This window comes from Coregonus lavaretus, assembly GCF_964263955.1.
Source record: "Coregonus lavaretus genome assembly, chromosome: 3".
Lineage (NCBI taxonomy): Eukaryota > Metazoa > Chordata > Actinopteri > Salmoniformes > Salmonidae > Coregonus > Coregonus lavaretus.
This window is the reverse complement of record NC_139990.1, coordinates 45,194,375-45,215,579: the sequence shown is the minus strand read 5'-3', so window position 1 is coordinate 45,215,579 and position 21,205 is coordinate 45,194,375. Positions and strand designations below refer to the sequence as shown.

At 43.0% G+C, this 21,205-nt stretch overlaps 1 protein-coding gene across 1 annotated transcript in view; it reads right to left on the bottom strand.

Annotated features, from left to right (window-relative positions):
• The window catches only part of LOC311107476 (FH1/FH2 domain-containing protein 3-like), a gene marked incomplete at its 3' end in the record, with an annotated part of 171,805 nt that extends 153,733 nt beyond the window's left edge, over positions 1 to 18,072 (bottom strand). The window contains exons 1-2 of the mRNA XM_084149972.1: positions 17,466 to 18,072; positions 5,928 to 6,031 (exon numbers count right to left, since the gene is read on the bottom strand). Coding sequence (XP_084006098.1) covers positions 5,928 to 6,031; positions 17,466 to 17,630 — 269 coding nt within the window. The 5' untranslated portion in view covers positions 17,631 to 18,072. The remainder of the gene's footprint in view (positions 1 to 5,927; positions 6,032 to 17,465) is intronic.
• Positions 18,073 to 21,205: the final 3,133 nt, after the last annotated feature.

Here is a 21,205-nt window from a genome sequence, read left to right as displayed (position 1 = left end):
TTGAAGTTGTAGCCTCTAGATACACAGTGGCCAGTCTTAGGTCTGTTGAAGTTGTAGCTTCTAGATACACAGTGGCCAGTCTTAGGTCTGTTGAAGTTGTAGTCTCTAGCTACACAGTGGCCAGTCTTAGGTATGTTGAAGTTGTAGCCTCTAGATACACAGTGGCCAGTCTTAGGTCTGTTGAAGTTGTAGCCTCTAGATAGATACACAGCGGCCAGTCTTAGGTCTGTTGTAGTTGTAGCCTCTAGATACACAGCGGCCAGTCTTAGGTCTGTTGAAGTTGTAGCCTCTAGATATACAGTGGCCAGTCTTAGGTCTGTTGAAGTTGTAGCCTCTAGATACATAGTGGCCAGTCTTAGATCTGTTGAAGTTGTAGCCTCTAGATAGATACACAGTGGCCAGTCTTAGGTCTGTTGAAGTTATAGCCTCTAGATACACAGTGGCCAGACTTAGGTATGTTGACGTTGTAGCCTCTAGATACAAAGTGGCCAGTCTTAGGTCTGTTGAAGTTGTAGCCTCTAGATACACAGTGGCCAGTCTTAGGTCTGTTGAAGTTGTAGCTTCTAGATAGATAGTGGCCAGTCTTAGATCTGTTGAAGTTGTAGCCTCTAGATAGATACACAGTGGCCAGTCTTAGGTCTGTTGAAGTTGTAGCCTCTAGATACACAGTGGCCAGACTTAGGTATGTTGACGTTGTAGCCTCTAGATACACAGTGGCCAGTCTTAGGTCTGTTGAAGTTGTAGCCTCTAGATACACAGTGGCCAGTCTTAGGTCTGTTGAAGTTGTAAACTCTAGATACACAGTGGCCAGTCTTAGGTCTGTTGAAGTTGTAGCTTCTAGATAGATACACAGTGGCCAGTCTTAGGTCTGTTGAAGTTGTAAACTCTAGATACACAGTGGCCAGTCTTAGGTCTGTTCAAGTTGTAGCCTCTAGATACACAGTGGCCAGTCTTAGGTCCGTTGAAGTTGTAGCCTCTAGATCGATCACAGTGGCCAGTCTTAGGTCTGTTGAATTTGTATTCTCTAGATACACAGTGGCCAGTCTTAGGTCTGTTGAGGTTGTAGCCTCTAGATACAAAGTGGCCAGTCTTAGGTCTGTTGAAGTTGTAGCCTCTAGATACAAAGTGGCCAGTCTTAGGTCTGTTGAAGTTGTAGCCTCTAGATACACAGTGGCCAGTCTTAGGTCTGTTGAAGTTGTAGCTTCTAGATAGATACACAGTGGCCAGTCTTAGGTCTGTTGAAGTTGTAAACTCTAGATACACAGTGGCCAGTCTTAGGTCTGTTGAAGTTGTAGCCTCTAGATAGATACACAGCGGCCAGTCTTAGGTCTGTTGAAGTTGTAGCCTCTAGATACACAGTGGCCAGTCTTAGGTCTGTTGAAGTTGTAGCTTCTAGATATATACACAGTGGCCAGTCTTAGGTCTGTTGAAGTTGTAGCCTCTAGATACACAGTGGCCAGTCTTAGGTCTGTTGAAGTTGTAGCCTCTAGATACACAGTGGCCAGTCTTAGGTCTGTTGAAGTTGTAGCCTCTAGATACACAGTGGCCAGTCTTAGGTCTGTTGAAGTTGGAACCTTCTAGATAGATATACAGTGGCCAGTCTTAGGTCTGTTGAGGTTGTAGCCTCTAGATACAAAGGTGCCAGTCTTAGGTCTGTTGAAGTTGTAGCCTCTAGATACAAAGTGGCCAGTCTTAGGTCTGTTGAAGTTGTAGCTTCTAGATATATACACAGTGGCCAGTCTTAGGTCTGTTGAAGTTGTAGCCTCTAGATACACAGTGGCCAGTCTTAGGTCTGTTGAAGTTGTAGCTTCTAGATACACAGTGGCCAGTCTTAGGTATGTTGAAGTTGTAGCCTCTAGATACACAGCGGCCAGTCTTAGGTCTGTTGAAGTTGTAGCCTCTAGATACACAGTGGCCAGTCTTAGGTCTGTTGAAGTTGTAGCCTCTAGATACACAGTGGCCAGTCTTAGGTCTGTTGAAGTTGTAGCCTCTAGATACACAGTGGCCAGTCTTAGGTCTGTTGAAGTTGGAACCTTCTAGATAGATATACAGTGGCCAGTCTTAGGTCTGTCGAGGTTGTAGCCTCTAGATACAAAGTGGCCAGTCTTAGGTCTGTTGAAGTTGTAGCCTCTAGATACAAAGTGGCCAGTCTTAGGTCTGTTGAAGTTGTAGCCTCTAGATACACAGTGGCCAGTCTTAGGTCTGTTGAAGTTGTAGCCGCTGCTGGAATATGTAAAGCACCAGCAAACTTGGGGTAAAATACAGATTTCTTTTTACATAGTGAATAAATAATATATTACAAAGTTGAAGTTGAGTTGCTGAAAGATCCCATACGGCAAAAAAAACAGAGAAAGAAAATAAACCAAAATGAACAAGTAAAGGTGAAATACCTCATCAGGCCTTTTTACAAGCCTAATAATCATAACGAATCAACAACAGTGAACAGCGGGGGGTTGTGAACTTGGGCACATCCACTCAATAAAAAGCCAGCAGGCAGAATTACCCTGCTATTACAAATAATGCCCGGCCGCCTTCCCCCTAAACCCCCTCAATCCCCCTCTACACCCCCTGGCCTTCTCAGACGCACTGTGTGGGTTTAATGACACACATCCATACCAGACAGAGACAGTTGGCACAGTGATGCCCCTGGCAGCCTCCCTCTTTGACGAGAGAAGAAGTAGACCACTTTAACCTCACAAGGCTCTCTCTAGACTTCCATAAGCCTCACAATGACTTTTGATGAAACTGGGAAATGAGAGTAGTGCCTCGGCTCCAATGGAAACACCAAGCCCAGTGAACAGCCTATGAATTCCAAGTAACACAAATAAATCCATAGATGCTTGTGGTCTGGCCGACCAGGAAATCTCATGCCAACTGTGGGTCGGTCTGACATCGACTGAGAGCTGGGCGGAACATGGATTTCATATCAACACACTGCAGGGTAGAGCTGAGCACATAAAACCATATGGACTGAATAAAATAACATGGAGGTTGATATTGTACTCAAATGTACTTTCATATAAAAAAGACAGATTCAAGCCACACATTTCTGTGTATATATGATAGGTATCATTCTTTGGTTGGACTTGAGGAAAGTTATCTCAAATGCAAAGCCCTGTTCATTCAGCCCTTGTGCTGTCAAAATACAGTATATGTTTTTGAAGATAAATAACTTTGAGACAAAATACTGGGCTATTTACAAATACAGATTGGATTTGATATTGTACATTTGATTTGATATTGTAAATGTGTAATACTAGAGTAATAATGTCTTGTGTGATGTATTGTGTTATTGATTATGTAGGCTGTAGTTGTGTTTTGTTGTGATGTAACTGTTTTAACCATGTTTGAACCCCAGGAAGAGTAGCTGCTGCCTTGGCTGTAATGGGGATCCTAATAAATACTACATACATTTTTTTTAAAGTGAGGGCATCTTTATCAAGAGCGTTGAAAGTACAACCAATCCTAAGGTGAGGAAGTGATTACCCATGATCCTTCATGCCCAGTGCCCACTGTTCTTAAAGCCGGGTGTACACTACACAACTTTTAAAATCCTAACATCGCTGAGCCTCTCACAATAAACCACCATCTTTCCTGTCGTTTCCTGTCTTGCCAACGTAGTGGTGCGCACACTTAACGATGTGGCACAGACGGAGGGTCACACACTACAAGATTCTTCACCGGGTCGTGAGGATTCTCCATACCATGCTGTCTCGCCAAAACAATGATGTTTTGATGTGATTAGATTTAACGTAGCTACAACAAGCTGTGGCTCAAAGCAGCCTCAAACATGTTCAGTCAGACATTCACTCTTGCCATACAGAGTTGAAATATCTAGACAACAATTTGAATTGAATAACATTACTTGTGAACTTCAGACCTGTAACGATTTGACACTTTGGCTTTGGTTAAAGGCAAGTACAAACGCATAATCGTAGTAGTCATCGCTCCTTCTCGAGAGTCTACACATTCTGGGTGATGCAAAACAACGTCATCATCTCACTGGCTTCTTCACTGGCGAGCTCTCATTGGCTATTGTTGATCACCCTTCTCAAAACTTGTGGTTGCACATCTCACACTACAAGAACATTGCAGATTTTGTGCCGATAAAATCAACGGGACGTCTGGGACTGCTCAAAGACGAGATTGGTAGCCCTCAGATTGCGTCTCTGACCCTCTCACATGAAACGAGCGTCGGTGATGGCCGCGCTCCCCGAGTAGGCAACGACATTGGGATTTTGTCTCCAATCTCAAAAACTTGTCTGGGACAGCCAAATCGGGGCCAAAATCATGGTGTCCACCCTGCTTAAATTGTTCAGATGTCATCACTGCTCACTCCCTCTGCCAAACAGAGAGACCAGGGTTGCATCCCAAATGGCACCCTATTCACTACTAAGACTCAGGTAAAATGTAGTGCACCACGTAGGGAATAGGGTGCCATTTGGGACGTCGCCCAGGTATTTTAAGTGACATGGGTGGAGGAATGCCATGTAAACTCTATGGCATTTGTAGGGTTGAAAAACAACCAACCAATGCCATCCCTCCCTTGCCACTTTGATAAGTGTTGGCACCCACATCCAAGGCCTTCAAGATACCCACCCAGATGTCACTGACAACCCTCTGAAGGAATGACAGATGGAATGTTCTGTACCAGCGGCTGTTGAAACTCGGCTGATACCGTATCAAACCCACCTTAGATGCAAGAAAATGTGTGAGACAAATTTCAGAAAGTGTTTCGTCTGCTTCTGAAAGTTGGTCTACAACAGGCTCCATTGACTGACAAATGAATCATAAGGCTTTTGGTATTACTGTTGAAATCCCTTGTAGTTGAATCACAGGATTGGCCTTATTCCCTAGCCTAGAGAGCGCTGGGCTCTAGGTGAGGTAAAGACTGTCATCTTAGCTCTTCAACCCCCGCCTAACTCCCCACACTCCACCCACCCCGCCTACAGAGAGCAGTTTAAGGGCGGGACATCTCAATCTAAAAGGGGTGGAGGCCAGGATAAGGGATTATTTCAGTCATTCAACCTGAACCAGAATGGGTGTCATTGTGATCCTCATCACTGTAATAAAATCACATTAGACTGGGGGAATATGAATACATATGAATGAATACATATCCCCCAGGCAAGGGATTGAAATATATTTGTCTCTCTCTTCTCTTCCTCAAAACAATGATGACATTGTATTGACCTGCTAGTTACAGCTGGAGGAATACCTCTGAACAGAACAGTTTCTCTCTCTCTCTCCCTCTCCCTCTCCCTCTCCCTCTCCCTCTCCCTCTCCCTCTCCCCCTCTCTCTCTCTCTCTCTCTCTCTCTCTCTCTCTCTCTCTCTCTCTCTCCCTCTCTCCCTCTCTCCCTCTCTCCCTCCCTCCCTCCCCCCTCCGCGGGTGCTTTTCAAAATCTGCTTTGTACTAACCACAGTACAGCACTGCTGTACAACAGACTTCAAGTCAGTCTTGAGTAATAAATGGTTTAAATATAGTTGTATTTATGGTTCATAACAGCTCATTGAAACCACAGAAAGGAACATGAAAAGGTATTCTTACTTAGACCACTGTAGCTTGGCTTGTGATGCATGCACCTGCAAGGTAGTGCCAGTTGTGCTTTCAATCAGAACTACTCTGGACTCAATCCCAGCCTGATCTTCAATCAGAACCACTCTGGACTCAATCCCAGCCTGATCTTTTGAAGTGTAGAGAATATGACCTACATTTTTTACATGTACAAATATAAAAGTGCTGCCGGTACAAGGCTTACAATCCTGTACATATTCCGCAGTGAACATACCATTTTTAAAGATTATACGTTTGTTTTCTTACTTTGTAAAGACCCCGTGTAATGGAGCTATAAGGGTACGATCAGCTATTGAAATAGGTTAATGAGACAGAGCGTTATTAAAAGGTAGAATAAAAAGAGTGCTTACCCTCCCTCCTGAAATCCCTCGAGTTCATCTCTCTGTTCTGCCAGGGTAGACTCCAAGTCCAGGTAGCTCCCATTTTGGGAGAGCTGGAGGGAACAGTCATCAAGCTAGATAGGAGATAAAGAGAGAGATTGCATCATTAATACCTCCCGCTTCATACAGCTAAAGCTACGACACACTATAGCTATTATATATTATACAGCTAAACCTACGACACACTATAGCTATTATATATTATACAGCTAAAGCTACGACACACTATAGCTATTATATATTATACAGCTAAACCTACGACACACTATAGCTATTATATATTATACAGCTAAAGCTACGACACACTATAGCTATTATATATTATACAGCTAAAGCTACGACACACTATAGCTATTATATATTATACAGCTAAAGCTACGACACACTATAGCTATTATATATTATACAGCTAAAGCTACGACACACAATAGCTATTATATATTATACAGCTAAAGCTACGACACACTATAGCTATTATATATTATACAGCTAAAGCTACGACACACCCTTGATTTCCTCAACGCTAACCCCAGCCAATAGCACACAATTTGGCTATCCATGGACAATCCATGGTGCTCGGTTTCCCTCCAACTGCCCAGAGGAACGTTTGAACTCAGTCAAAACATGGGCTGTTTGTATGCTGGATGGATGTATACGTCCATAGCTAACATTTCTGAGTGAGGTAATGGAGTGACGTCTCACAACCTCTCCTGTTATCCTATCAATCTGTTATCAATCCATCACTCATTTCATTATGTCTTGCATCACTGTGAAAATAACTAGGTATGCTTGTTCTATGAAAAATATCCCTTCAATGCTTTCATACGGTTCATAACATCTCAAGGTTCTGGGAGTAAGTAAGCATTTCACTGTAATGTCTGCACCTGTTGTATTCGGCGCATGTGACCAATAAAATTTGATTTGATTTGATTTGATTTGAACAGGTCATAGGCTAAACTAGGCCCTTGTTTGAATACTTTAGAAATGCATCCTTCCTTCCTAGCTTCCTTTTAAAGGATTCACAGATCTGAATTGGTTGGATTGATGTACGTAAATAAAAGGGCGGTATGTACCCTTGCTTTGTTTAGACTATCCAATTACTGATAGAGCTGCAATTACCTCAGTGTTATCTCTCGTGGACAGATTCTCGTGGACATGAAACAGCAAGAATCTATCAAGGCTCACGTGGAATTGTGTGATTACGAGCAGCAGTAGTTCCTGGTTTTTGGTTTTCATTATTTGATTATTTGGACAAATCAGGTTGGGTGAAGGTGGTGCTTATATTGGTGCATTGATTTTCAAGCCTGTGTGCGGATGATAAACAGTTTCCACTAGATTCCACAGCCATGAAGTCAAAATTGGCTTTATCATAAAAATTCATGAAAACAAATATTTGCTTTTTGGCCATGATAAACACGGGTGAAATTAGCAGAAGGGAGGGATTTGCCCAAGAGTTTCCATTTTGCGAGGGAGAAGACTTCGCTTCCTTCCTTTGCACAAAGGTAATCACAATTGTTCATGTGAAATGACAAACTTTCTTCTGGGTAATCAAGATTTACCTCAATGAAACAAGGAAGGAAGCATTTGTAACGTATTGGAACAGGACCTAGCTAGGTGTATTTTAGGTTATTCTCCAACCTCCAATGGCAGTGAGGGAGTGTTTATCGACCACTGTCAGCAGCACTGCCCCATGCAGTGAAAAGGTCTGCATCTCAAATAGCACCCTATTCCTATATAGTGCACTCCCTTTGACCAGAGCCCTATAGAGTGCCATTTGGGAAGCAACCAAGATAAGTGAGGATAGAGAGGTGTAGGAACAGTGAGCACCTTCATAACCTGCTTATCCCCCCTGCTCCCTTACGCCTCCTCCACTAATATATATTTTTATCATATCTTTTGGAGTGGCGGCAATGATATAGGGGAAACACTGAGGGTGTTGAGTCTGCTACAGAGAGCTCCTCTAGGCTGTCTAGGGTATTGAGTCTGTGGTGCTCTAGGCTGTCTAGGGTATTGAGTCTGTGGTGCTCTAGGCTGTCTAGGGTATTGAGTCTGTGGTGCTCTAGGCTGTCTAGGGTATTGAGTCTGTGGTGCTCTAGGCTGTCTAGGGTATTGAGTCTGTGGTGCTTTAGGCTGTCTAGGGTATTGAGTCTGTGGTGCTCTAGGCTGTCTAGGGTATTGAGTCTGTGGTGCTCTAGGCTGTCTAGGGTATTGAGTCTGTGGTGCTCTAGGCTGTCTAGGGTATTGAGTCTGTGGTGCTCTACTCTGTCTAGGGTATTGAGTCTGTGGTGCTCTACTCTGTCTAGGGTATTGAGTCTGTGGTGCTCTACTCTGTCTAGGGTATTGAGTCTGTGGTGCTCTAGGCTGTCTAGGGTATTGAGTCTGTGGTGCTCTAGGCTGTCTAGGGTATTGAGTCTGTGGTTCTCTAGGCTGTCTAAGGTGTCTGAGTCTGTGCTGCTCTACTCTGTCTAGGGTGTCTGAGTTTGCTACAGAGAATAAATAAACCATTTGAGAAGGAATCAATTGGCTCTTTCCTCCTGTCATTGACCCAGCAGTGTTTGGTTTTCAGGGTTAGCAGGCCTATACAGAGACAGACAACACAAGGCAGAGAGAAGACCATCATTGAAGACTAGTTTGTCAAATATGTGCCACAAACTAGCTGCATCGAGAGTGGTAACCACTACCCACTGAAGAAAAACAACCAATGTGAAAATCCAATACCAACTGTTTTGGAAATTACACACAATTGTGATTTGTGCTAGCTCTGATGTGGTTCCACTTCCTCCCCTTGAATTACTGTAACTTAATTAAACATGGAGAAAGGGTAAAGGGAGGTTGCTAACTGGAAAATACATTATGGAGGGGAGCAGCTTTGATCTGTTCAGCCACTCATGTTTGTTTTTGGCTGTACTGCGGCACCCAAGGACTGTGTCAAGATGGAGAACTGAAACAAAACATGTGGTCAGCTAGGATAACACACTGACTGAGTGAAACTGTCTTGTCTCTTTGCTTTAAAGCAGTATAAAGCAACAAAAAAACAAAAAAAAAACAATGTATTATTGGAAACATTCTTCTCAATGTTCTACCTGAAATATCACAAGCGTCACACAAGGCTGATCTATTCAGGAGTGGACAGACACAGTGAAGAGCTACCCTTGGGAAAACAGACAACTTCAAGGCCTGGGATAAGTCTTCTTTAAGATGCTCTTACTGTAAATCTGAGAGAGAGAGTTTCAGCAGATTACAGGACAGATTCAGCACTGACAGGATCTCCAGTGTTTCGTGCAGGCCAAAGTTAGGCCCACTATATTTAGGTCCATGAAGAGCAGGCATGCCTTGAAGACCTATAGGATGGAATGGAATGGGTGTGAAATGAAACTAAGCAGGACATGGAAAGGACTAAAAAGACTATCCAGGGGTCTATCATCTGTAAGGAGACGCTAGATAAATCATCTTGGACTGAAAGGGTTACATAACAGAACGACATACAGTACAAGCAGATTGTTTCAGTCTAGTGTAGGACGTTGTGAGTCCACTTCTGTTCATACAACTGATGTCTATTGACTGAATAAAGAAAATGAAGACTACAGAAAAGACATTGAGTTCCTCTTCTCTTAAGACACTCTAACACAGTATACTCAGTATCAAGAGCTGAAATGGACAAAAACATGGGGCAGAAGTCAAAGCAGTAACCAGCAATTAGTGTGAATTCAAGAAATGCATTTCTCTACATAGAGGTTATGACTCCAAACCTCTGCAAGTCAGGCCAGAGCAGACAGGCCACACTAGTGAACCAAACACACACACACACACACACACACCTCCCATTACATAATAGACCTGATGGATTACAGATTACAGCCTTAGTATCCAGGCCAGAAATGCATTAGTGATCCAAAGAAATGGCCCTTAATCCAGGAACAGTGCTCATAGATTAACGGCAGTGGCAGTAGATGTGTTCTTCCCTGCCCAGCCCAGGATTTGAACCCGAGCAACAAGGCCCTGTGGTCCCAGTGTCCAGAGAAGTAACCACCAATCCTGCTCACAGTCTCACACTGAGGCCTGGCCTCTCCCTTCCACCGCACTGTGGTCCACCGGCCAGAGAGGCAGGCAGTTAGGCAGTGACAGCTAAAAATAAAAAGCATACAATTCTCCAATTCCAAACGAAATCTCACCCTCAATTTCTTCCTGCCGCTGCGTTGTTGCAGGCGTAGAGGCTGACAAGGGGAGAAAATACCCCAAGTTTGGAGGTTTATAAATAACTCAATTATCAGCGCTGCATGTACATTTTTTAAAACACTATTTATTTGTGGGGGGAAGGAACAATTGGAACATTTAGTAATTGGAACCGTTCATTAGTAAATGAACAATTGGAAACTTTTGAGGGTAAATGACCTTTTGTCTGCCCTTTACTTGAAGGTTTCAGTTGGAACCAGTGAAGGTTTTGATGGTACTGCCTCTACAGTCTGGGCAGAGTTCCAACCTTATTTCTGTCTACGGTGGATATGTTGTCTGTGGTCTCTATCCCAAGACAGTGGAATTAGCACGCTCTTTAAAACACACAATACACATGAGAGAGACCACAACAGTAATCTTCTGTCAAGCGTGCAAGGGATGAGCCTGAACAAGGAGCCACAGTAGCTCTGTGTGAATGTAGAACTGTATGCTCCGAAACACAGAGAAACTGACAGGCCAAACCTCAACTGTACATAACAATGAGTAAGAGAACTACAGTCCACCCACAGTGAAGGAGAACAAACCTAGATCTTACAGCATTTAGCATAATTTCTCATTATGGGCCTCTGGAATTTCTTTGGAATAATTAGCAGGAAGACAAGCTTCCCAAAAAAGTGAATCTGTTAAAGAGTGTGTCCATCTTCCAACGACTGCCTGTCCTGCATTTCTCCTTCGCATAACGTTGAAATGTGTCAGAGCGGATGCTTTCTGGCATTCCAAATAAATTGACCCTGGCCCCTCAGAGTATTTTAGAGGGGCTGGAAAACATCAGAAGAAGTGACTAAGAAAAACTGTATATGATGGTGTGTATAGACAGTATGGACAGTATATGAATAGAAAAGGTGTGTACAGCAGTAGTTATATAGGATGAGCCTTGACTAGAATACAGTATATAAAGTGGGGAAAAAAAGTATTTAGTCAGCCACCAATTGTGCAAGTTCTCCCACTTAAAAATATGAGAGAGGCCTGTAATTTTCATCATAGGTACACGTCAACTATGACAGACAAAATGAGAAAAAAAAATCCAGAAAATCACATTGTAGGATTTTTTATGAATTTATTTGCAAATTATGGTGGAAAATAAGTATTTGGTCAATAACAAAAGTTTCTCAATACTTTGTTATATACCCTTTTTTTTGTCAATGACACAGGTCAAACGTTTTCTGTAAGTCTTCACAAGGTTTTCACACACTGTTGCTGGTATTTTGGCCCATTCCTTCATACAGATCTCCTCTAGAGCAGTGATGTTTTGGGGCTGTCGCTGGGCAACACAGACTTTCAACTCCCTCCAAAGATTCTCTATGGGGTTGAGAAATGGGGACTGGCTAGGCCACTCCAGGACCTTGAAATGCTTCTTACGAAGCCACTCCTTCGTTGCCCGGGCTGTGCGTTTGGGATCATTGTCATGCTGAAAGACCCAGCCACGTTTCATCTTCAATGCCCTTGCTGATGGAAGGAGGTTTTCACTCAAAATCTCACGATACATGGCCCCATTCATTCTTTCCTTTACACGGATCAGTAGTCCTGGTCCCTTTGTAGAAAAACAGCCCCAAAGCATGATGTTTCCACCCCCATGCTTCACAGTAGGTATGGTGTTCTTTGGATGCAACTCAGCATTCTTTGTCCTCCAAACACGACGAGTTGAGTTTTGACCAAAAAATTCTATTTTGGTTTCATCTGACCATATGACATTCTCCCAATACTCTTCTGGATCATCCAAATGCACTCTAGCAAACTTCAGATGGGCATGGACATGTACTGGCTTAAGCAGGGGGACACGTCTGGCACTGCAGGATTTGAGTCCCTGGCGGCGTAGTGTGTTACTGATGGTAGGCTTTGTTACTTTGGTCCCAGCTCTCTGCAGGTCATTCACTAGGTCCCCCCGTGTGGTTCTGGGATTTTTGCTCACCGTTCTTGTGATCATTTTGACCCCACGGGTGAGATCTTGCGTGGAGCCCCAGATCGAGGGAGATTATCAGTGGTCTTGTATGTCTTCCATTTCCTAATAATTGCTCCCACAGTTGATTTCTTCAAACCAAGCTGCTTACCTATTGCAGATTCAGTCTTCCCAGCCTGGTGCAGGTCTACAATTTTGTTTCTGGTGTCCTTTGACAGCTCTTTGGTCTTGGCCATAGTGGAGTTTGGAGTGTGACTGTTTGAGGTTGTGGACAGGTGTATTTTATACTGATAACAAGTTCAAACAGGTGCCATTAATACAGGTAACGAGTGGAGGATAGAGGAGCCTCTTAAAGAAGAAGTTACAGGTCTGTGAGAGCCAGAAATCTTGCTTGTTTGTAGGTGACCAAATACTTATTTTCCACCATAATTAGCAAATAAATTCATTAAAAATCCTACAATGTGATTTTCTGGATTTTTTTTCCTCAATTTGTCTGTCATAGTTGACGTGTACCTATGATGAAAATTACAGGCCTCTCTCATCTTTTTAAGTGGGAGAACTTGCACAATTGGTGGCTGACTAAATACTTTTTTCCCCACTGTACATATGAAGTGGGTAAAACAGTAAACATTATTAAAGTGACCAGTGTTCAATGACTATGTACATAGGGCAGCAGTCTCTAAGGGTTGAGTACCGGGTGGTAGCCAGCTAGTAACAGTGACTAAGTTCAGGGCAGGGTACTGGGCGGAGGCAGGCTGGTGGTGACTATTTAACAGTCTGATGGCCTGGAGATAGAAGCTGTTTTTCAGACTCTCGGTGCCAGCTTTGATGCAGCTGTACTGTCTCCGCCTTCTAGATGGTAGCGGGGTGAACAGGCCGTGGCTCAGGTGGCTGAGGTCTTTGATGATCCTCTTGGCCTGACTGTGACACCATGTGCTGTAGATGTCCTGGGGGACAGGCAGTGTGCCCACGGTGATACATTGGGCTGACTGTGGGACACAGCCCTAGCATACTGAACACACTGTGTCTATTCACAGTCTGCCTAGTCATCCAAAAGGACAATACATTACGCAGGACTGAATTATGAGATGAAATCCTGAGTCAGGCCATGCCTCGTACGTTCTGTTCTATCTAACTCTGATCAAAGAGTTTCAGTGGTATCTACAAACAGAGGATGCTGAGTGCTATTTGAAGGTTAGACTTCGTGTGTAAGTAAAATAACGCAATCCATGCTCGTGCACAAAGACGTTCTAAATCCAACACAAACTGAATATGATACTGATTGTGTATGAATGCTCAGAGGGCATTGCCTATTTGAGCTGATTGTCAATGTAAGCAATGAGGCAGGCAGGTCCCCATGGCATCACCATCTCTAGGCAGCCGTCTCCACCGCTCCCCCCCCCCACTCCATCCCCAGCCATCTCCACCTCTCAACCCCAGAGAGACTGCAGTCAGTCAGGTTGGAACTGACAGGAGCAGGAGAGGGAGGAAGCAAGTCTGGGACAGCAGCAGCATCTGCTAGTGTGCTGTCCTGTCTGGCTCCCCTGGTACCATGTGTTAGCACTGGGCTATTCATCCCAGTCTGTATATCCACTCTCAGTCATCCCCAGAGATGTAGCGGGTGGGGAGGCAACCCTTTGAGACACAGGTGGTCAATGTATGACTGTGCAATTGGGAACTTGCATATCTGTCTGAATGTGTTTGTACGTGTGTTTACTGGTGTCTATGGTAGTAAATGCCTACCAATAACTCACTGAAGACAAGTGGATGTGAAAATGTTAAAACACAGAGCCATGGATACTTTCGAGTTTCAACATAGACATAAATAATGAGGTTTCCCCTTTGAGACAGTCCTATGGTATCTGCCTGGGCTCTTATTGACAACTACAGCTGCTGCTGTCTGGTTAGCCAGTTGAAACTAACCACTAGTGCATCAGTTAGTTCACAGGCAGGGAATCACAGAGCCTTTCGTTGGCACTTTGTGGTGCCGTAGGCCTTCTGCTAAACTGCCTTCTGCTTAAACTAAGGCTGGTGCAGCAGGAGATGGAGACCAACCGAGTGTGGAAACCAAACAAGTCCAGCCAGACTTTTTGTCAGCCTCCTTCCCTCCCCTTTTCATCAGAGCAGGCAGCAGGGAGAGAGTTCCCTTCCCATCCTGTTGGTCAGAGCAGAGTGGAGTGGAACGGGTTCTAGAATGAAAACCAGGCTCTTGTGGTGTTCCACAGCATCCTGTGGGTTTCCGTGACTTATTATCTACCGAGCTCTTCTCAAACCCAGTGAAAAAGACAATTGATCTGACAGAATGAAGAAAGATCCCAAATTAACTTTGTATTAGGGACCTGCGTGACTTTTCAACCGGGGCTGATGAATGCTCAACATAAGAGTCAGCTCCTCTGTCTCCAAACCCAATGGGCCTCTTCTCCTCTTCACTCTGTTTAAATGTCATGGTCAGAGGATGAGGCCCTCTGACAATGTGTTTAGATCCAGATAAATCCATCAGGACTGGGAAGTATGTTTATATCTCAACTGGAGAGGGAGGGATCCTCTGAATGATCGTCAGAGACAAAGAATAGCTAAGCATCTGGTTGACATCATTTGTCACTGTTAGGGATTTTCTAAAAGAAAGATATTGAGAAGGAGAGACCACTTTCTTTGATCTGTTTGAAACTGGCAATACAATGATATGGGTGTAGGCCAACTATTTAGCCAAAGCAGACATAACAATGAATATCTAGGAACATATCGCCTCCTGAAATAAGTGGGGATAAATGAAGACAGACATGAGGCATGAGTGGCCAAATACAGGAACGCTGGGGTGTCCAAAAATCTACAGTGAAGCCGGAGGGGAATGGAAAAAGGAAAGAAATCCAGTGAAGATGAGAAATTACATTGAAATGGAAAAGTAGGCTAATTTTGAGGGCTATGTTGAGGACGATAGGTCAAAATGTTTACTATTCAAAGGAGCCAGCCAATGATTCAGCATAGTTGACACAGAGATGCTTAAACAAGGCAAGGATGCTATACCTATGATGTCACAGTCACAAGAGAGACTTGGTACTGGAAAAACATTCTGAGTATAGATTTTCAAAGACTGGTTAATCAAAATTACAAGCAGTGTCTAAATACCATTCAGTCTGAACAATAGATCATTGGATGTGGTCTAAAACTACCAAATAGGAGTGGGAAATCTGAGTTGGAAGTCAAAAGTTGTGCAAAGAACCACAAGATGACAAGATGTCAAACCTAGGTTAGCGTTAACTGTTACATTTCTTTGTTTGTTTGTTTGATTGTTTGTCTTTTCACTAAAACAGCACAATAATATTGTCTTTCCCAGCGGCCCCGTTAGAAACCAAAGGGCACATTAGCCATTGTGTGGTTGTTGCATCAGTCCTCTACGGCAGCGGTTCCCAACCTTTTTTGGTTACTGTACCACCAACTGAATTTTGCTCTGCCCGGAGTACCCCTCAAGTACCCCCTCATGTGTATTTTACCAGTCTTCTCAAGTACCCCCTGTGGATTGTCCTAGTACCCCTGGTTGGGAAACACTGTTCTACGTTAATAGAGTCGTGGTTAGGTTGCAAAGGGAGGGTATATTACTGGAAACGTTCTAAGTTTAACAGTAAACTACCATAATTTTGGTATCTTTCAAGGATTTTATGTACTCTACCACAAGACATCTACTGGCCCTTTTGGGTACTTCAGATTATCACAGGTATCTGTAATTATATCTGGCCCTCTCTCTGGCATTTTCACAAGTAAAATATATGAAATTATTTAATAAGATGATTTTAAAACAGAAAATATAATGACAAAGCTGTAAAACATGATCCTAAATTTAAACCATCAACTTAGTGAATACCATTGGTGTTTAATATGAGGGTTTCAGCATGAAATATCCTGTCAACATGTATTTCTTATCAATGTTTTGGTGTCAAACTGGTGGCAGGTGTGAAAAAAGTCAATAGTAATTGAAAATAATGCCATTGTTGATTAGATGCTTTTTAAAATTAATTAGGCTATTTTTATTTCAACCATATGGTCTATCTACTAGAAACTCATGAACAATATGGACACAGATATAAAAATTGAATACTATACATACATATATATATATATATATATATATATATATATATTAATATATATATATTTTTAAGTTATTCAAGTATAAATTACCAAAGTAACGTTAGATTGCAATAGACTTTTTGTTAATTACCAAATTTTCAGAAGATTCCGATAACTTTGGTCAATTACTGGTTGTGGTGAAGAGATCAGGTCAGCTAAACAGAGGTTTACTGTTGTGGTCACCATTTAACTAGTCTCAGAAATTCCAGACCTAGGGCAACAGGATGATGGTTAATGTGGGCTAGGCAAGGCAACCCGTCTGCCTAGGGAGAACACCATTTAACGGTCACAGCTGCTTGTCCCCCTGACCAAGGCCATGGCATGGCAGTCTAGTTCCCACCCGTCCAGCCTATAGACTGCGTCCCAAATGGCACCCCATCTCCTAGGTATATAGTAGACTTATTTTGACCTAGGTCCTCAATGTTATGGAATTCTGAATACCCTATGGGCCGTGGTCCAAAGCAGTTCACTATATAGGGAATAGGGTGCCATTTAGGACGCAACCTAGGTCTGTCCATCCATTCCAGCATGGTCCTCATCAGCTGTCCATGCATGCAGCGTTCCACTAGACCCCAGTGAATACCACACTAAAACTAGCCCTCTGGGCATGGTATTCATAGTTTGTTTACATGTCTTATTCTCCCAGGCCGGTAGCATCAATCACGAGAATGTTTACTTTACCATTAATGGTTTCTCCATCCTGATTAGAGGAAAGTATTAAAGCCACTGAGCTGTGGATTACATGCAGTCACTGCTATTGTGGGGAGTCATAGCCATAGATATCCTGTGTAGGCTGACTCAAATCACTGATGTACAGTACTGTACCCATCCTGAAACCTGTTAACACTTGACTGGACACTTTATTGGTTATGATTGGTTACATTTGGTCCTGAAATAGATCAATATGTCCTCCATTTCAGAATACCTTGGCTGCAAGATTTAAAAAATGTTTTCAAAACATCAACTTTTGCATGCTGGTGAATCAGTGGTGCAGATGCCTAAAACTAATTCACATGTGAAAGTGATCACAGTAAAATAACTATGTTGACTAACAATTTTGAGTTAGGGATATGAGTTTGCAATTGCATTATTGTGTCATAACCATTGAAACCACTATTCTAGGACTTCAATATTGATATGACAAAACAACCCAAATTGGCTACATTCGCCAATTTCTATGCATAGAAAAAGTTCGAAGAATACTAAAGAATTCAGTTGTCAGAACTAATAAAGCCATAAAACACTTCACATACTTTGTGTGGGGCTTTGAGAAGCCTGTGGACTCCAGCAATCTGATTGATAAGGGGGATATCTTCTCTGAAAGTGTACTGAGGGGGTCTGGTCGGCTCAGGAAAACTGGTGCTGTTGAATGGATCAGTATCATCTAAGAACTGTACCCTGCATACAAACGTAGCCATGATGTTGTATCCATGCAAGACGGTTTTTTAGAACTCGGGTCTCAAAAAGTAGAAGCGCTCTGTCTGGCGAAATCCTTTGATATGACCCGCAACCCCGCGCCCGACTGCTGGTCCCAGCAACAAATCAAAATCCACCGAGCCGTCAGGTTTTCTGCAGCAGGCAGCAATTCCTGCTCTGCTACCTCAATTATCGATGCACCCTCCTCTCCATTCGCCCCATACAGGCTCACAGAAATAAAGACACTGAACGCCGTCACACTGTAATATAAATCCAGTATCCCTTGTCCTGTCCTGAAGTATTTTCCAGCTATTATTCTCGCGTTCAGAATAATGTAAGTTGTGTAGAGATGAGAGGGACTGCAGTATCCAAGGGCATTGCAGGCAGCCAGGCAGGCAAGGTGCTGCGGACGCGACGGCTAGGCTTGTGGTGTCTGACGGTAGTGGGATAGGGACTCCCTCCTCTAGCGTAAACTCGGCCAGTAGCAGCAGCCAGCGCGCTGTCAGGACGATGCAGGATTGGACCTTCACATTGTACGCGTGTTGGCGACCTCCTGTGGCCGTGTGAAGAGAGACTTGAAATACAATGCATCGTTGCCTGTAGCCTGTGGGGACAGTACAGTCGTGGTCAAAAGTTTTGAGAATGACACAAATACAAATTTTCACAAAGTCTGCTGCCTCAGTTTTGATGATGGCAATTTGCATATACTCCAGAATGTCATGAAGAGTGATCAGATGAATTGCAATTAATTGCAAAGTCCCTCTTTGCCATGAAAATTAACTTAATCCCCAAAAAACATTTCCACTGCATTTCAGCCCTGCCACAAAAGGACCAGCTGCCATCATGTCAGTGATTCTCTCGTTAACACAGGTGAGAGTGTTGACGAGGACAAGGCTGGAGATCACTCTGTCATGCTGATTGAGTTAGAATAACAGACTGGAAGCTTTAAAAGGAGGGTGGTGCTTGAAATCATTGTTCTTCCTCTGTTAACCATGGTTACCTGCAAGGAAACAAGTGCCGTCATCATTGCTTTGCACAAAAAGGGCTTCACAGGCAAGGATATTGCTGCTAGTAAGATTGCACCTAAATCAACCATTTATCGGATCATCAAGAACTTCAAGGAGAGAGGTTAAATTGTTGTGAAGAAGGCGTCAGGGCACACAAGAAAGTCCAACAAGCGCCAGGACTGTCTCCTAATGTTGATTCAGCTGCGGGATCGGGGCACCACCAGTGCAGAACTTGCTCAGGAATGGCAGCAGGCAGGTGTGAGTGAATCTGCACGCACAGTGAGGCAAAGACTTTTGGAGGACGGCCTGGTGTCAAGAAGGGCAGCAAAGACGCCACTTCTCTCCAGGAAAAACATCAGGGACAGACTGATATTCTGCAAAAGGTACAGGGATTGGACTGCTGAGGACTGGGGTAAAGTCATTTTCTCTGATGAATCCCGTTTCCGATTGTTTGGGGCATCCGGAAAACACCTTGTCCAGAGAAGACAAGGTGAGCGCTAACATCAGTCCTGTGTCATGCCAACAGTAAAGTATCCTGAGACCATTCATGTGTGGGGTTGCTTCTCAGCCAAGGGAGTGGGCTCACTCACAATTTTGCCTAAGAACACAGCCATGAATAAAGTATGGTACCAACACATCCTCCGAGAGCAACTTCTCCCAACCATCCAAGAACAGTTTGGTGATGACCAATGCCTTTTCCAGCATGATGGAGCACCTTGCCATAAGGCAAAAGTGATAACTAAGTGGCTTGGGGAACAAAACATCGGGTCCATGGCCAGGAAACTCCCCAGACCTTAATCCCATTGAGAACTTGTGGTCGATCCTCAAGAGGCGGGTGGACAAACAAAAACGCACAAATTCTGACAAACTCCAAGCATTGATTATGCAAGAATGGGCTGCCATCAGTCAGGATGTGGCCCAGAAGTTAATTGACAGCATGCCAGGGCGGATTGCAGAGGTCTTGAAAAAGAAGGGTCATCACTGCAAATATTGACTCTTTGCATAATTTATTTATTTTTATTTCACCTTTATTTAACCAGGTAAGCCAGTTGAGAACAAGTTCTCATTTACAACTGCGACCTTATAAAAGCCTTTGACACGTATGGAATGCTTGTAATTATACTTCAGTATACCATAGTAACATCTGACAAAAATATCTCATAACACTGAAGCAGCAAACTTTGTGAAGACCAATACTTGTCATTCTCAAAACTTTTGACCATGACTGAACATTGGCTTACTGACAGATACTGCAACTTCGAAAGATTGTTGTTGTATGAATTGATTGGTAAAGGAAAATGATAACATTTTACCTATAGCTATAATTATCTTAATAACGATGATGATTTGTTCTGGTTTTGTGTTGCCATGTTCATTACAAATTATTCCACTCTGCTGATTTTCTATAGATGAGAGATGCAAGGAACATGATTAAGGGGCCCTAAACATGATTACTGATCTAGAAACACTCAGGGCCCTAAACACTATCACTGATCTAGAATCATAAACCATTTACCGTTTCACTGAGCTTATTTTTTACACCTGGAGTTGATAACCTCTCTGACATTGAATGTTGAACCCTATAGCAAGGGGGGGCAAAGTACGGCCCGCAAGACATTTTTAAAACGTATTAAATATTATTAGATTTGAGTTACGATTTATTATATAAACAACTTCCAATAAATGGCGATGTAGCCTGGCAGCGCGCTCTGTATTTGGGCCTACAGTCAGATTCAGAATTCGATTTTTTACATTTTAGTCATTTAGCAGACGCTCTTATCCAGAGCGACTTAGAGTTAGTGAGTGCATAATTTTTTTTTTTTTCATACATGCGCTCAGTCATCACAGCCACTTCATTGCTTGACGACTTTTGACGTGAAAAATGGGTGCTGCGGAAATGAGAAAAGTGGACTCTGAATGTTGTGTGTTTAAAGAAGAATGGACAGCAAAATACTTTTTTTTTGCTAATATTGGACTTAATGTCTGATATAACAAGAAAGTGTTGCCGTTTTTAAGGAATATAATCTCAATCTTCATTTTTTTTCAAGCAAGCATGCTAACAGCAACAATAGACCACTTCTATGGATCACTGAATGAAACAAAGTTTCCAAACATTCAAAAGCACGCCCAAAGGATGCTTGTTTTATTCGGGTCCACATATGTGTGAACAAACGTTCTCAGTCATGAATTACAACAAATCCTGTCACAGGTCAAATTTAACAAATGACCACTTGTCAGCTGTTCTGAGAATCTCTACATCAAAGATGACACCAGACTTTGATGCCCTTGCCAAGAGAGGTGACCAGACCCATTGTTCACATTAAGACTTGAATAACCGTGACTGGGGTAGGCAAGGATTATGCTTTTTCATGGTGATGGTCATGCAGTGAGAATTATGCAGCAATGCACTTGGATACAGGTAATAACTAATCAGTCAGATTTGGGCTGAGGTGATTGGATAACTGTAAATATGGCTCACAATGGAGATGAGAATTGTTTCTTAATATGCTTTCAAAAACGGACCATTCCAAATGAAACGAATGCTCTTACCATATGTTTCACTCAAATGT